We start from the raw sequence: 16930 nt of genomic DNA on the forward strand, positions 1-16930 counted from the left end.
AGGTGAATCACAGTAGCTAACTCAACGCAAGGAGTGCAAACACTTCAAGTGCTTCAGAAGTGTGAGCAAAGAGCAGGCGAAGGCCAGTAACCAGCTTGATGCATGAAGTACAACCTCGAGGAGGCGGGCGAAGTCAAGTAACCTTTGCCTTCTCAATTCTTAAGAGAATGGGCGAAACCGAGTACCCCAGTTCTCTTATCTATCCAGCAGAGGAGCTCTGCATAAGTTCAAAGACCCTTCGAAGACAATGGAAGACAATAGTTGTCAAATCCTCACCAACGGTGATCAGTGCTACTGAGAGTAGTTTGTCCGCTTCATTTCCCAACTAAATGCCAATCGAAAGCGAAAGTGATGCGAACCTACTTGGATGTGACAACTAACTAAAAGAAGAGTCAATGAGCAGATTTTGTGGAGGAATGACCCAAAGCTTCAGAAGTTTGCGAGACGATGCTCGTTAAAGCTCCAACAAGTATCCACCCAGTTCAAGCAGCATGTAGAATTTTTAAGAGACTGGCGCAGTAAGGATGGTCTTTTCCTTCATCTGGCGGATCCACAGGAATCAACAAGGATCAACACAACTCAGCCAACCTCACACCAGAGTCAGAGTCATTGGTGGGTTGAAGCAGCATGGCGGATCAAAGGTTTGACTACTCAAAAACAGCAGCGGAGAGCAGCTGGGAGCCAGGAGGCGCATTGTAGCTGGAGCGGAAGATTGAAGACTCAGCAAAGGCGAAGAGTTGCAGTGTTCACAAAGGCTTCGACGAGGACGTCGAAGAGATAAGTGGGGGAGAATGTAATGGACAAACTTCTAAACAAGATGTTGGACGTAATGCTTATGTCTGTCCGTTGTCTTTTGGCATGTTCATGCCTTGTACAGCAGGTAGAGGGGCGGCCGAAGGCTAAATAGTCCCATGTTAGTTGGGTTGGTGGCCTCTTTAGGCTTGTAAATACAGGTTGTGTCATGTGGACACGTGCGAGAGCTTTTCGGTCTGTAATGGACCATTTTACCCTTTGTTGTGCAACTATTCAGAGCTTGTAAAGTCTGTTTGTAATTTGCATTGTCTATGAAGTGTTTTTCGGACATGTTTGCTTGTGGATCCCGATTGAGGCGTTCTCTTTATCCCGTTCTCTCTTTTGTTGGTCCTAAGGGACAATGGGAGGCTTCGGGGAGGCTGACCTTTGCGGACGGACGCGCGAGGGTGCCGCACGACTTAGGCAAAACCAGCTAAGGTCGTGACAGAGCGGTACACCTGGGTGTACTGAGTACTGTAGCACTGCTACACTGCTACAGTACCTCGGAACGGTAACAGTCGGTCCGCGTACCGAAAACCTGTCGGACCGATACATACCGCCCGTACCGGGCGGTACGGTTCGGTACGGCAGACCCTGGTTCATATTATATATATTTTAATATGAGTCCAAGTTAAAGAAGTAATATAGATAGCAGAAAACCTCAACTTAATTCAAGGACCATAATCTGTGCTTCATATGGTTGCCACCAACTTTCAATTGTTAATAGGCCCTTAATCTTTTTTGCTTGGAAGGTGTATCACATCTATATCAAATGTATCGGATATTTTATGACTCCAACATGCATTTGGGAAATAAGCACTGGGTAGTGGTATGTGATTCATATTGTGCATGCATGTAGATTGTCTTTTGAGATACTAACATGTCATAGGAAAACAACGAGTTTACAGTTTGACTTTTGGTTAAAGAATGGTTGGTTAATCGTTTTCCTTTTACCTTATCGTGTTTTTGAGGAGGTTTGTGTGTCAGATTCAATCTATCCTGTAAAGCATAGCAAGATTTGAAGTTTTGGGACCATAATTTGGAGTTTTAGATCTTAGGCTCTATGTGCTAGATATGAACAGTTTGCTTAGATTTGTTGGATATATTTGTTGAGATTGCTGTTGTTTGGTTTAGAGGAAGGATGACTTGAGAAGTATAGAAGGTTTATGCATGCTCGCAGGCTGGCTAAGCCTTACTGGCAGCAGCTTGCATTTGCTACTGCTTAGATGGTTAGCACTAGAAGGTGGCTGGCTGCCCATCTTTGCCAGCAGTGATTCAGTGGACTTAAGTGTTCTGCCATTTTTTTTTTCAGCATTAATACTTCACAATTTGGAGGTCCTAAGATGAAAATTAGTAGTGAGGATCTAGTGAAAAAAGGAACTAGCACAGGTAGTTATTGGACAGAAAGAAATTATTTCCGAATTTTTAATAATTTTTTTTGAAGTTCATGTTTCCAAAATGCTCTATTCAAGTTATTGGGCTCTCAATTTACCCCTTGATTTGCATAAGTTTCACATAATGACTCTCATGACTGCTTCTGTTGTCAACATCAGACATCAGGTGTCAGGCTTAATGTTGATCTGCTTTCAACATTTTGGGTTTATTCTTCAATAATTTAGATTCACTAGGTTAATCCGTCATGGAACCTACTATGTCAGCCAAACTATAATTTTGTCATAATAAGGGATTGCCATGGACGTATTTCATATATTTCATAGTATAACATTGTAAGGATTTGGCTCACAATTGAACTGACACGGAGAAGCTTCCTCACGTAGATAATTTAGTGTATAATATAAGTATATACTATATACCAAATGCTCAGAAGTAAACCTCATTGGATTGCGAGGAAGAGTAGCTTTAGCATGTAGAAGAAATCCTTAATTCAAGAAATGCCAATGTGTCAAACTTCTGGAATGAATCAAGGCATTTTCAACACTCACTTGCCATTGTCAAATGCCAGCATGTCACTTGAAGAATTTGCTGATTTGTGTGGGCCTTAGCATGTAAAGAGGATTGTTGTGGAAGAAATACCAATATATCACAGTTTATAACTTTATATAATAGTTAAAGATTGTGTGGTCATGCTTGCGATCTTCAATGTGTCAGCATTTCACCTGAAGAATTTGATGATGTTGGGCCTTTGACAAGTGTATAGTGATCATACAATTCCCCTGTAATAATATAATATATTGATTGTTGCTTCAGATGACTATCCTGACTAATCATGATGGCAGAAGTAGCTTAACTGCTCACTTGAAACAAATGGGCAGCTGTGTCATTGAGGAACTTGATGGTTTGTGGCTAACAGAGCTTATCCTGCTCAGCTGGTCCTCCTAGTTTATATCTCTATACCAACAGCATTATATCTACTTGTGCAAAAGTGGAAATTCTTCATACTTTTCCTTGAAGAAACATCACTTTTGCATAACCAGGGCTTGATTTTACTAGTACTAACAGTACTCTTATTGAAGTTTTTATTCAGCATTTTTCTATTTTGAGGCATATAAATAAAGTATTATCTGAGGTTCACATCTATTGGTGATTCTCTCACATGTTTCTTGTTTGTTTGCTTTGTTGATCGGAATCCTCATTCTCTCTTGTCAACGTTTTTAAGTCTGATTAAATGTGTACAGACAATTGAGTTTCTGTATTCTTGGCTGATATGTTATGTAAATATACCCAAGTTTCTTGCATCTATTTACTCATTATTTTCTTTTTATCTCAGTGAATCACCAAAGGGTGCAAATGATGCTTCCACATATCAGAAGAAGGTTTATTCTTTTTTTATTACCAATTTACCATACTATCATTTCTATTAACATTGTGGAAATCATGCTTTGATTTAGCAGTAATTATACTTTAAATTCTAATAGTTTGTGAATTTTTATGGAATTTATGATGGTTTTGCTTTTTATTCAAGTTATAACTTCTTCATGGTGTAGTGGGATGTCAAGAACCCTTTGTGTAGTACCTATCAGGAGAAATAACTGAGTACCCTTAACACAGTTATCCAGTTTTAGATTCCCATTTAACTTGTTAGGACATGAGGTATAGACAAGTGATGGCAATATTTCTTCACACCTGGGACTCTGATGTAACTCTTGTTTCAGAAGAGGGCTTAATCTCTTGATATTATAAGCTCTAACCAGACTTCAGGTATTCATTATAGTGTGGTACTTGAGTATTATAATGTGAATGAATCACTAGGTATGTGGATAAATTGACTATGGCTTTGTGTTATCATGATTAATATGATCATTTTACTCCACAGCTTGCAGTGGAGTGCATATTCTGCTCTGCTTGCATTCGCTTTGTGGAGTGTTGTCCCCAAGAAGGAATTACTGGTATTGACTAAATCAATATGCAGATATTTCCTACATTGTGCATTTTTGACTTGAATTATCTACTTTTGTTTACAGAAAACCTATGGTCTGGTCTGGAAAATTTTGTGTTCGATTGGTTAATTAATGCAGATAGGTGAGGCTCAGCAATCTATTTATTTGCTTAAATTTTGTTTAACCTAAATACTCATATCTTGGGTTTGCAAAGAATATTTTTAAAATGATGACAACACATTTGATTTTTGGATGCAAATTGAAACTAGAGCACTGGAACATCACTATTGGCCAATTTAATACCGAACTGTCTGTGAACCTACCTGTGTTTTGCTCTGTTAGAACCATTGTTGCTAGTTCAATTCAAGAAATTTATTTATAGTAAAGTAGCTTCAGCGTTTGATTTAATTGTTAATATAAAATATATTTAATATAGGAATTTAATGATAAGATTAAAAAATTAAGGCATATAATTGATAAACTAATCTTATTAGCATTGGCACCTATATGACACCTCGTAATCCTTAAGTGGTATTGATTTGGCATATGAAGTTAATGGAATAAAAGGCATATGGGTTCCACATTGTCTAAGTGCGTGTGGCATGTCATATTGTTGCCATGTTTGCATCGTATGTGTGGTTGCAATCCACATGATGTATGCATGGTGCCATTTCAGCACCATATAGGACCAATGCTGTACCATGTCAGTGCCAGGCTAGTACAATCGATATAAGAATCCAGTGACTATGAATATCACATCAGCACCACATTCTTGGATTGTTGTCATATGTCAATTGTCATCATGATGAGTGCCACATCAATCATGTCTCTGCTCAGATTTTAGCATGAAGTGGATAACAATGATGGTTGCAATCAAGAAGCAAGTAATTAGATATACACACTAAGCTGCAGGTGGGCAACTTAAATTGGGCCAACCTGTAGGTGGATTAACTATATTTTGCTCTATTTGTGTTGTATATCATTGGTTACCTTTGCATGATAAGCTACTAGTACATCTTATATATGATGCCACTTTATTATACTTTCGCTAGAGTACCAGACTTAGATATCCCTGACCTAGTTTATTGTTTTCTGAAGTAGTTAGGTTTCTTGAATTCCTTATTGGAAAGCCTATTAGTACCCACTCGATATAAAGTGCTACATACAATTTTAGATCTTTGCTATGGTAATTCGTTTCTTGCTATTGAGTTCAAAATATGAATTACCATTCATATGCCTTCCTTGCCAGAAACAATGTTGAGTAAGCTGGTTAGTACATTCTTGTGCTTTTTTGACCAAGAATTGATTTTGAGTCACAAACGCCATGCCTGCCTGTATGGTCACAATGAAAGGCTTTATTCTCAAGTGGAAGAGTTAAAAGCTTTGGATAATAAATTGTCTATAATATTTCACCAAGCTCGTTTCTTTCTCCTGTTTCTTTTTGAGGGCTATCCTGAAATGCTGATTCACAAATTTTATATTAATTTGCTAGTTTATCTTTACTTGGTAAAGTAATGATTAAGAATTCAGATATTTTTTACTGTGACGAACATTTGTTTGCTGGTGTACATATAGGGTTGTTAGCCAGGTTGACTATCCATCATTGGTTGATTTGCGTGGGCTTCTCTTAGATCTTGTTGCACAACTTTTAGGTGCTTTATCGCGGATTAGGTATGTATTCGGTTGCTTTATGCTAATGAACTTTTCTTTTTGAATCTTGGATCCAAATACTTACTATTGAAAGTTTGAAACCCACAATGTTCTATACATTAAGCTGAGCATGAAATTTTACTGGTTATGAAATAAGATTGTCCTTTTTACTTTATTTTTCAGAAAGTCCTCTATATTTAAATATGCAAAATTCTTACAATTATCTCATAGTACTTTTTTGCTTCTCCATTATGACAGATTACGACTCTTGTATCTAATACTTACAGTTTTATCTTCTGACAATGTGTTAGGAGCAAGGATTGAAATATTGTACCGTACCAAAGTTTTGACATTTGCTCGGTATGGTACAGTACTGTATACCGAGCGATTTGGTATATATATATATATATATATAATAATAATAATAATAATAATAATAATAATAATAAAATAATAATAATAAAAATTCGGTGACTTTACCGAAGCGACGTCGCCTCTCTCTTCTCCCTAGGCGGGGTGACGTTGCCTCGGCAATGTTGCCTATATATATATAAAAGTAAAAAAAATCTTATATATATTTATACATAAATATTTATGTATAAATATATATTTATACATATATATATATATTTATATATAAAAAAGATTTTTATATATATAAATATTTTTATAAAAGGCGATGTCGCCTTGCGTGGGAGAAGGGAAAGGCGACGTTGCCGAGGCGACGCGACGTCGCCTTTTATAATATAATATATATATGTATATATATATATATGTGTATATATACATATATATATATATGTATGTATATATATACATATATGTATGTATATATATACATATATGTATGTATATATACACATATATGTATATATATACATATATATATGTATATATATATACCACCCGATAACGGGCGATCCGTATACCGGTCTACTAACGAACCAGTACGTACCACCTGTACCGGATAGTATTATTCGAATTTGAAGACCTTGGTTAGGAGTTTCTAGTAATGGTAGGTTGATTCTCACTTCCAAGACTTGGCACGTTAGAAAACAAAAACATTAGTTGTATAGGTTTTACTTGGTCACATTCTCAAGTAAATGTATTTCAATAATGTGGTTACATAATTAAATAATTTTTGAAATTTTATATTTGAAAGGTTTACTTTTAAGGTTAACTATGAACATAACTTCTTTGTTAAGATGGCCAATCGCTAAGGGACATTATTGTGTTACTTGAAACTTTTATTATTAATAAAGGCACCGACAATATGTTGTTGGCTTGATGTAACTAATCATGTTTTTGAGCCAAGAGATGCTTATCAATCAGATTTCAATTTTGATGATTTAATCTTGATGTACAAACTCCTTGCTGGTGCATTTTAGATGATCTAACATCATCTCATCTGCTATTGGTGCTTCGGCCAACTTCTGGCTTATTTATTAATTTTCTTGTTCTATCCTATTACAGTTCTTCATCCTTCCTCATTTTCTAATTTAAATACAGTAATTTTTAAGATATCCTTTCCTATTTAAACTTTTTTTGTTCTTCCTGATATCCTTATTTTATATAGTATTTTTCATGATCTTTCTCCCAACTGCTGACAATCTGTCTCATAATTTGTGATTCATCTTGTAGCTTTCTCCTTACATTTCTTATCTTTATGTATGTAGTTACCATTTGATCACATTACGAACCTGCCTTTTCAATTGTTTGGTCTTCTTAAATAGCCCCTTCTTTTAGAAGACTGATGCAAGATGTTGAAAGTTCTTTTATGCTTTTAATGATCTTCAATTATATTTGTCATTTTCTTTCCCAATCTTACTAAATTGCATTTCTTGTTTATTCTTGTTGACATAGTTCCAAACGTTATTATAAAAAGTTAGCTTAGACTAATTTAGTCTCATAAATTAATTTACCTGTTGCAAACATTTTAAACAATGGAATTGCTTATCATATGCCTAGTTAATTCATCATAGGTTTGCAAAGTGCATTGGCTATGTTGGCCCTTGCTCCTACTGTAATGATTCAGAACCAAATGCTTCCTTTATTATCAGGATATTAATCAATCATTCATATCGGTGATCATGCATTCACAACAGGGTGTTCATTGTTTTCTGATCAATGTAATTATTTATCTAGGAAGCTTATGTTTTGTTTTTGTGTTAAATAGAATGATATGAGCATCTGACTGGAAATATCTACTAGGAATACTATTATCACATTTTGAGATTAATTTGTTATTTTGGATTAACACTTATGATTTTTAGCATTCCAAAAATACTTCATGTAAATGTTAAATATGCATACTCTATTGATCTATTTATACAGGTTCAGCTCCGTAACAGAACGATTTTTTATGGAGCTAAATACTCGGCGTATTGACACTAGCGTTGCCAGAAGTGAGACGCTCAGTATCATCAATGGGATGCGCTACCTAAAGCTGGGAGTATGTTTTACTTTTCATGTTCATGAAATTGTAGTTTTTACTTAAAGCATTTCTTCTATGTCTCCAAATTACTATTTGTAATCTTGATTCCTAGAAAAAGGACAAATGAACTATACTAGACCTCTCGAAAAGGTGCAATCTCTGTCCTAGTTTACACCCCCACCAGTAAATATTGGCCACTACAGAGATTAAAATCACTGTAGGAAAGAGTTAGAACACTTGCCTTAGAAAAATTTGATTCTCAAGTGTGAGGAACTGATCTAAAACCTGAAGCCAAAGTAGAACTTCTTCTTCTACTAAAATTCATCTTCCCTTCTCTTCTCAAGCCTACGTTGGTTGCAACAAGTTTCCTTATTTGGTAAGTTTTCCTTTAGTTTTCTCTTCTAATTGCTTAGGTTTGGCTAACACAAAAATGACAAGGTGACAAGCATGTATCAAGGAAGTTTATGTGTCATTCGTGGAATAAGCATAAGTGGCACCATCCTTAGGTTAGTTAGTGACATATGTCCTCCATTTTTTTTTAAGTTAATATGAATTTTTCACAAATCATATTCAATTGCTATGATTCATATTTAGGTCCCTAGCAACAAGCTTTCAATATAAAATCATTTAATGTAAAAAAATATTAAACAATTCTCATTTTTGTAAATAGGTCATTCTAAATAATTTAAAATAGGTCCTTACATTACAAACAAATCCTTTTGTACTCTAGTGTTTGTGGGATAATGTGAATCGTGGTTTGTTGTGCCGCTTAAAATGGTACGGTATGGGCGACATGTATCGGTTCGAGAGGTGATAGACACACGGACCACACTATACCGGGCGATTATATATTAGGGGCCCCGTATCGCTCAATACAAGGTATGTACCGGGTGGAACGATCGAAATCCAATTGTTATCGACCTCTACCAATCGGTAACGGTCGGATTTTGATTGATATCAATCAATGGTTGAGATTGACCTGGTTCAAACAATCATATTTAATTGTTTGAGCCAAGGTTCTCAATACCGTACCGTACCAGTATTTCGACCTGGGCTCGGTACCGGTATGGTACGGTGTACCGAGCACTGCAGCACTGTAGCGTACAGTGCTGCAGTGCACCAGTACACTGTAGCATGTACATTGCACTGCTACAGTGCGGACCTGTACCGGGCGGTCCGCATACCGCTAGCCTATAGGACCGGTACGTACTGCTTGTACCGGACAGTACGATTCGGTACGACAGACACTGGTTTGAGCCAATTCAAACGATTTTTAAACCCTTTCCTCCTTTTTTCAACCCCTTTTATTCTCTCAAACTCTTCAACTCTCTCAATCTCTAATTTACCGTTTAAACCAACTCTTAGCAAAGCTGTGATTTGTGGATTGGAAGTAATTTAGGAGGATTAACACTTAAGTTAGAGGAGGTCTATACGACATAGACACAAAGTGGAGCTTGTCGTATTTCCAGCCATCGTATTATGGAGGATCACATAGCCAACAACAGTACGATGATCGGTCTTATGATACAGAGCTTTAGGTTAGTGACGAAATTAGAAGTTCTGGTGTTCTCCAACCTCCGCACCAATATATACCACAATTATACTTGCCTCAGTAGTCGCCCTGGATACGTGTGGTTCACGATAATCAGACTACAACTATCATCACATTGATGTACAAATGACATACGGTGTATCGATATTTTATGTCGTGGGATCAATTTTAAGATTGAGTTTGATAAACATACCATATTGATATATAAATACATAGGATCAATGATCCCAATCTACCACCTGCGGAGTCCCATCATTCTTTTTAGTGGGAGAACCAGTCATATCCATCGAACGATCAATTTATTACTTGATTCATTTGAATCTTAAAGTTGAACTCATAATATAACAGTTTAAGTCATATCTTTATAGATAATTCAATATCAATGAAAGGACTATTTGGAACATACCACAACACTGCTCCTCAAAGCTCGAAAAAGATATGCGTTGATATTCTTTCCTAGTTTAGAATATTTTTGATGAAATAATACTAAACTTACATTTAGTTCCAAATTAAAAACCTAATATATATTTTCCTATTTTTTAGGTATTTTTTGAGGTGCTTTTGGCCTTTTTTTTGTGCCGTCGGCATGCATCGCCGTATCGACACTCAGCACACCGGTACAGGGCAGCATGTGCCATGCTGTCAGTTGGCCGGCACGCCGGTTCGGACCAGTAAGTCGATCCTTGGTCTTGATAATTTGTATTAGTTAAGAACCTAGGTGTATGATTTAATCATTTAAAGATCAATTTTGTAAATATGCAGGATAATTCTCATGCTAAGCAAAACTCAAGGTGATGTAACTTTAGATATTACTACTAATGGTGTATTTGCTTATTGGGCAGACGTAAATCAGTCAAGTATTAAATGGGTTAATAGAAGGTATATAAAATAATATTAAAGACTAAGTTCCAATACAAAGATTATAATGTATCCTCGGAACAGGAAGCTTTTAGTTGATACCTCGTAACTCCTGACGACTATTAAGAGATGAATTATTGAATATGATAAAGAAATTCTCAAAGTGATTTTCTTTTACTAAAAATTATCCTGCAAAAAATTCTGTTGGGCTTTAATATTTTGTGGGAATTCTTATTTGCTTTCTTTTATTTATTGATTCTATCACTTGTTGCTTTAACTTTGCCAGGTAAAGACAGAAGGTGGTTTGAATGCATCAGCATCTTTTGTGGCAAAAGCTAATCCTCTTAATCGTACTCCTCACAAGAGAAAGAGTGAACTATATCATGCATTGTGCAATATGCTTTCAAGCATATTAGCACCACTTGCAGAGAGTGGAAAAGGCCATTGGCCTCCATTGGGAGTGGAATCTGCACTAGCATTATGGTATGAAGCAGTAGCTCGAATTAGAGGGCAACTTATGCATTGGATGGAGAAACAGAACAAGCATATAACAGTAAGTAGCTCCTTAAAATATGTGCTGAATTTATTTTCTTCAATAGTGAGGTTCTTATGTGTAGTCAATTGACTAAAACTCAATGTTCCTAGTTTCCATTATGGGTCTTTCCTAATAATGATACATATATCAGATTGAGAATTTACAGACTTTTCAGACATTGCACACACTAGTTGGAATGTTTGCAGCATCTCTTGCTGATGCAAACCAGTGCACCCTTTACAAAGGCCTGTTCCTGCTTGCATCAAGCAACAAGAATTTCAGGGCTGTTGGCCATATTGGTGTAATAATCTTGTTCTATGTTGGTATAAATTATAATGGTACTAACCAGCACTGTATCAAATATGCTGTAGGCCCCTTTTAATTGGATTTTTGGAATCTTGTAACTCCATTTGGATTTCCTTTCTCTGGGAGAGAGATAGATAGATAGAGAGAGAGAGAGAGAGAGAGAGAGAGAGAGAGAGAGAGAGAGAAGCTGTGAAGGAATGAAGGATTTTAAGTCTTCCAGGTGATCAATTGAATTTCTAATTAGCTATTTTCTCAAATTCAATTTCAAATTATTTCCAACCATGGAACCTAATATATACCACGAGAGTAACTTCTGAACTGTAAACATACATATTGGCTTTTGCTGGCTTCTGGTGGTACCACTTTCATACTCTGACACAAATTGAGATGTACACATCAGTAAACAGAATCAATCACACTAATAATGAATCTATTATCTGAATACATATTTACAAACTCTATTTGTTATCAGTTTTGGCACCTCATCAGATTTGCAAGATTGCAGTATGTCGGGGAGGCAAGGACACAGTTCTAATTCACAGTAGTATACTGACAGATGGTATGCCGGTACACGGTGTACTAAGAAGAGGGAGAGGAGTACACAGGTTGGCATGGTAAATACTGACCAGCATGAGCAGCAACCATCGAGCGTCATGAGGGGGGAAGTGGACATAAGAGAGAGGTTGACATGCTAGAAAGATCGAGATGGCTGTGTGATAACTCTAAATAAAAAGAAAAAAGGGCTGAACCGAACATTCCCAAAGGGGCTGGTCTATCTGTTGGTTTTTCAGACCATGAGATCAATCCAGATGGTATTTAGAACTATGCTGGGTGATATATCAACTTGTACCACCGACATCACAAAAAAAAGAAGAAAATTAATATCGATTTGTACCAGGCTATATGATTTGATGCTGATCCTCGATCAGATTGAAATATATTAGTTGGTATTAGTCCGACTGGTATTTAAAATCTGATACGGATATCAAGGAAAAGAAACCTTATTATTTCTCATAAAGATTTTCTACATGTGTCAGTTTCCATTGCACTTGACAGAATATTGGAATAATGCAGCTTGCAAGAGATTTTTCAGTGCAATACTAGCTGATAGATGGTTACGTTGCTCTTGTAATAAAGATGTGCGATTATGAATAGAGTGGGCTAGTGGGTTCCCATTGAGCCTCAACTTTTTAGATAATTCATGCTTCATTTTAACCTGAATTAGCACGCAAGAATATGAAATTATCCATGTTGGGTTGGATAAGTATTGTGGTCCAGGTTGCATTTGTCAACTTATGAATCTTTTGTCAGTCATTATGTTGGATTAAGTATTAAGGGTGTACCTAGTGCCTGAGGCTTCTACCAATGTGGGGTCTGGAGAGGTTCAATGTATGCAACATTATCTTTAAAATATTTAAAGAGATTGTTTCCATGACTTGAACCCTGGTCTTTCAGGTTGAAAGGGAGCAATACCATGGTATCAATGTTGGATAAAGTATTGAGGAAGCAAAATCATATTGGTGTTTGGGAAAAGGTTAAGCTGCCTGCGGTGAACGTGTAATGAAACATGAAATGATCACCTGGAGGTTCTAAAGCTTTCAAGGAAGTTGTTTTCATGGTTTCAAACATCGTGATATATTGACTGTACTGATTGGTACTTGGTACTATTATGTTTAATATTTTTTTTTCATTTTTTCATTGATGTGTCATGTTGTGTCATACTATATTGGTTGGTACAGGTGCCAGTATTCAGTATTTCAAACTTATATTATTTTCTATGATGGCCAAGCTGATACATTCATGTGGAAGATGGGCAGACTGGAGAAAGACCAGCAGAAGTTATGAATGGATGAATAGAAATAGTTAGTCATATAAGAATCCTAAATATTAATTTTAAAGGAGGTTTTGAAGACATTGCTTGCTTCTGGATTTAGTCTAGGAATAAGCATCACAGGTTTTTTAGAGCCATGACCAATTTAAACAGGCTTGTTTATTACTGATATTACACACCAAAACTCTTGAACAGATGAATGTTGCCTATGTGTATACTTGGATTTGCTGACATTCTTATTTGTTTTTTAATGCTTGATAAAAGTAGTGGTTTTCATAGAAAAAGCATGTGAATTGATCCAGACATATGTCAACATCTAATTTAGCAATGAGAGAAAACAGAAATAATGGAGCATGTAGAAAAATAATTTTGGTAAGTATTTCATGAGCAGTAGTAGATAGGTTTACAAGAAGCCTCTGAAAAGAAAAATTCAATCTAAGATCATGTCTTTCATTGCAAATATGTACCTGACATGTTTCTTTCTTTCTTTTCTGTTTGGGGTTTGGGACAGGATTGTGTTGGTGGAATGCTTTTTGTAAGTAGCACTGATAAGAGTTAATCCACAGCTTTTTTATTTTGTTGTTTCTATTTTATTACAGAATTGTTCTTTGATTACTGGGGAATTGTTAAACAATAATTAGAAAAAATTTGAGTCTAACATTGTGGATGTTTAGATTGGTCAATTAGTAATATTGGGCCTTCTCTTCTAGGAGCTTTGTTATTTGTCATCATTGTTGAATATCTTAAGTCTGATATTTTGTTATAGAAGTTGCTTTTTTGAGCTACTCTGACATGCATAAGTCACAACCATGCCATAGAGGAAAAATTTTTGAAGATGGATGCATAAGAAGAGCCAGTGTTATTTTATAATTTTTTTTTGTAGAAGTGATTGTAGTGACATCCTCTTTCTTTTTCCCCCATACAGTTATCAGTGGTTAACTTCTGACTCAGATTTTTTTTCCATTATCTTAAGTCTTGTGCATCTGCAATAATTTCATTTTTTCTAGGTTGGCTTCCCATTGGTGACCCTTCTACTCTGTCTAGGCGATCCCCAAGCATTTAATACTAACTTTGGTCCTCATATGGAGCTTTTGTATAAGAATCTTAAAGTGAGTGTGTTTTCTTGTGTAATATAACAAATTGTTTTTTTGTTAATTAGTGCCAAGCTAATTATTCTATGTCATTTACGTGGCCATTTGAAGGCAGCTATTTGCCTTTTTTGATGTCCCTTTCCTGTCAAGCATTAACTTGTTTGATGCCATCTCTATGCAGGATAAGAACCATCGGTCGATGGCACTAGATTGCTTGCACCGGGTTGTGAAATTTTATTTAAATGTTTATGCAGATTTCCAGCCTAAAAACCAAGTATGGGATTACTTGTACAGTGTGACAGCACAGTTGTTGACTGTCTTAAAGAAAGGTTTGCTAACTCAAGATGTTCAGCATGATAAACTTGTTGAGTTCTGTGCGACTTTAGCTGAGAGTAACCTAGATTTCACTATGAATCATATGATACTAGAATTGTTGAAACCTGATAGTCTGAGTGAAGCAAAGGTTATTGGTCTTCGGGCTTTGCTTGCCATTGTTATGTCTCCTTCAAATCAACAATTTAGCTTGGAAGTTTTTCATGGTGATACTTCCTGCCCTCATAAAATATTTTCTTCAACACTTTTTCTTTTGAATTTTGATTCTGTACTTCTGTATATTGCTATATGTAACGCTAACTTATCTATTACTGTTTCAGTTCATGGTATTGGTCATTACGTTCCGAAAGTGAAATCTGCTATTGAGTCTATCATACGATCATGCAATAAAGCCTATAGCCAAGCCCTTCTTACTTCACCAAAGTCAACCATAGGTGTGCTACTCTTCTTTATCCAGTGCTACTTTTTGTAGATGTTTCTGTGCACTTAATTTTTATGGTGTAAGTACAAGGGTATGTAAAGTCATACGCATAAGAAAGTTTGTTTACAGCACAGCTAGTATGGGGCAAAGTATGATTTAATTTAACTTGCCCTATATTTTATTTCATGTTTAATGGTCACTCCTGGACTATATTTCCACTGCTTAGTAATTATTAAGTATTAACTATAATGCATTGTTATTGATTGAGGAGAATAGATGCAGATATGTAGCAATATTGTTATTTCATTCATCCCGCTTGAGGAATATATCTTATGTGCCTGACAAGAATTGATCAATGTTATACATATTACAGAATATGCCATTTATTAGATAATTCATGAAAAGGGTGAGTAGTTCTAAACAAGGTCTGTCATACCGAAGCGTACTGCCCATACCAGGCGGTACGTACCGGTCCGACGGGTTACCGGTACGCGGACCGCCCGGTACCGCTATATTGCTACAGTATTATATTGTAGCACTGCTACAGTATGAAAAAAGTATAAAATTGTTCGGTACACCAGGGTGTACCGCCCGGTACACCGGTACAGTACCGTACCGAGCCCGGGTCAAAACGTTGGTACGGTACGGTACGGCGAACCTTGGTTCTAAATATATTAATAGTAGGGTGCAACCATGGATGATTTTGGGTGGCAATTTCATGACATGTCAAAGGAAACTATGAGGAGAGATACAACTTTGTAAATGAATGGATTATTTTGGATGTTAATGATGTTGGTGTGACAAGACGTTCATCATGGCTACGATCAATGACAAATATATTTATATTGGACCTTGTGGTGCCACTTCTCTGTTTATTATGGCAATGGCACATTAAACATACCAACACATAAGGTTAATCTTGAAGTTTTATTTTGTGATAAGTGGAAAATTGGTCCTTGATGCAAGAGTAAGTTTGCATTGAATATTAAAAGATATGTTCAACAATGAAATTTATGCCTTTTTTTTTATTCTGTGATCTAAAAACGATTTTGACAAAATATATTTTCAAAGGCTAAAAAAAAATTTGACGATTACAGTCTTTTAGCCTTTGCAGAGCAATGTTAGGCTTTCCAAATTTTTCTGCTGAAATATGGCATATCTAGTTAGTCCTATTTTGATTTGATAATGTGGATAATTAAAACTTGATGATATCATAGATTTTTATGCTAGAGAAATAATGAAATAGCTCCTGAATTTAAAAATCCTCCTAGTTATATTTATATTCAGTTCATCTCCATCCCAATATAACATATATTCTTAGAAATGAAAATGGATTAACAAGCTATTTTTGTTAGATTTTTTAATCTATCTCTTTTTTGTATCTTGAAATTTGCTCATAATCTTCTTTCCATTTTACTTTTGATCTTGTTCTTCTAGTCATAATACTTGTTTTACTCAGACCGCAAATAAAAAAGTGAGAGTTTCAAGTGATTGCAGTCAAGGTTCGCCGTACCGTACCGTACCGGCGTTTCGACCCGGGCTCGGTACCGGTACGGTACGGTATACCGCTCGGTACACCCAAGTGTACCGAGCGGTACGCTCACGTGTACCGAGCACTGTACACTGCTACAGTGTCGGTACGGTACGGTACGGAGCGGTCCGCGTACCGCTAGCCTGTCAGACCGGTACGTACCGCCCGTACCGGGCGGTACAGTCCGGTACGGCAAACCTTGATTGCAGTAACATGAGTAATCTACAATGATATCGATACCAAACATGAACTGAAGAA

At 36.2% G+C, this 16930-nt stretch overlaps 1 protein-coding gene across 4 annotated transcripts in view; it reads left to right on the top strand.

Moving 5' to 3' along the window:
• Positions 1 to 16930, top strand: part of LOC135624495 (uncharacterized) — a 48133-nt gene that overhangs the window by 8093 nt on the left and 23110 nt on the right. Inside the window, exons 3-12 of one of the 4 annotated variants that reach the window (XM_065128171.1) lie at positions 3521 to 3566; positions 4067 to 4139; positions 4215 to 4272; positions 5706 to 5801; positions 8115 to 8232; positions 10911 to 11177; positions 14304 to 14405; positions 14569 to 14716; positions 14816 to 14926; positions 15041 to 15154. In XM_065128171.1, the coding sequence (XP_064984243.1) occupies positions 3521 to 3566; positions 4067 to 4139; positions 4215 to 4272; positions 5706 to 5801; positions 8115 to 8232; positions 10911 to 11177; positions 14304 to 14405; positions 14569 to 14716; positions 14816 to 14926; positions 15041 to 15154 (1133 nt within the window). Of the gene's footprint in view, positions 1 to 3520; positions 3567 to 4066; positions 4140 to 4214; positions 4273 to 5705; positions 5802 to 8114; positions 8233 to 10309; positions 10438 to 10910; positions 11178 to 14303; positions 14406 to 14568; positions 14927 to 15040; positions 15155 to 16930 lie in introns of those variants that run through there. The other 3 variants (XM_065128170.1, XM_065128172.1, XM_065128173.1) reach the window with 3 other exon arrangements.

The sequence above is a fragment of the Musa acuminata genome, chromosome BXJ2-10 (genome assembly GCF_036884655.1).
Source record: "Musa acuminata AAA Group cultivar baxijiao chromosome BXJ2-10, Cavendish_Baxijiao_AAA, whole genome shotgun sequence".
NCBI classification, from domain to species: Eukaryota; Viridiplantae; Streptophyta; class Magnoliopsida; order Zingiberales; family Musaceae; genus Musa; species Musa acuminata.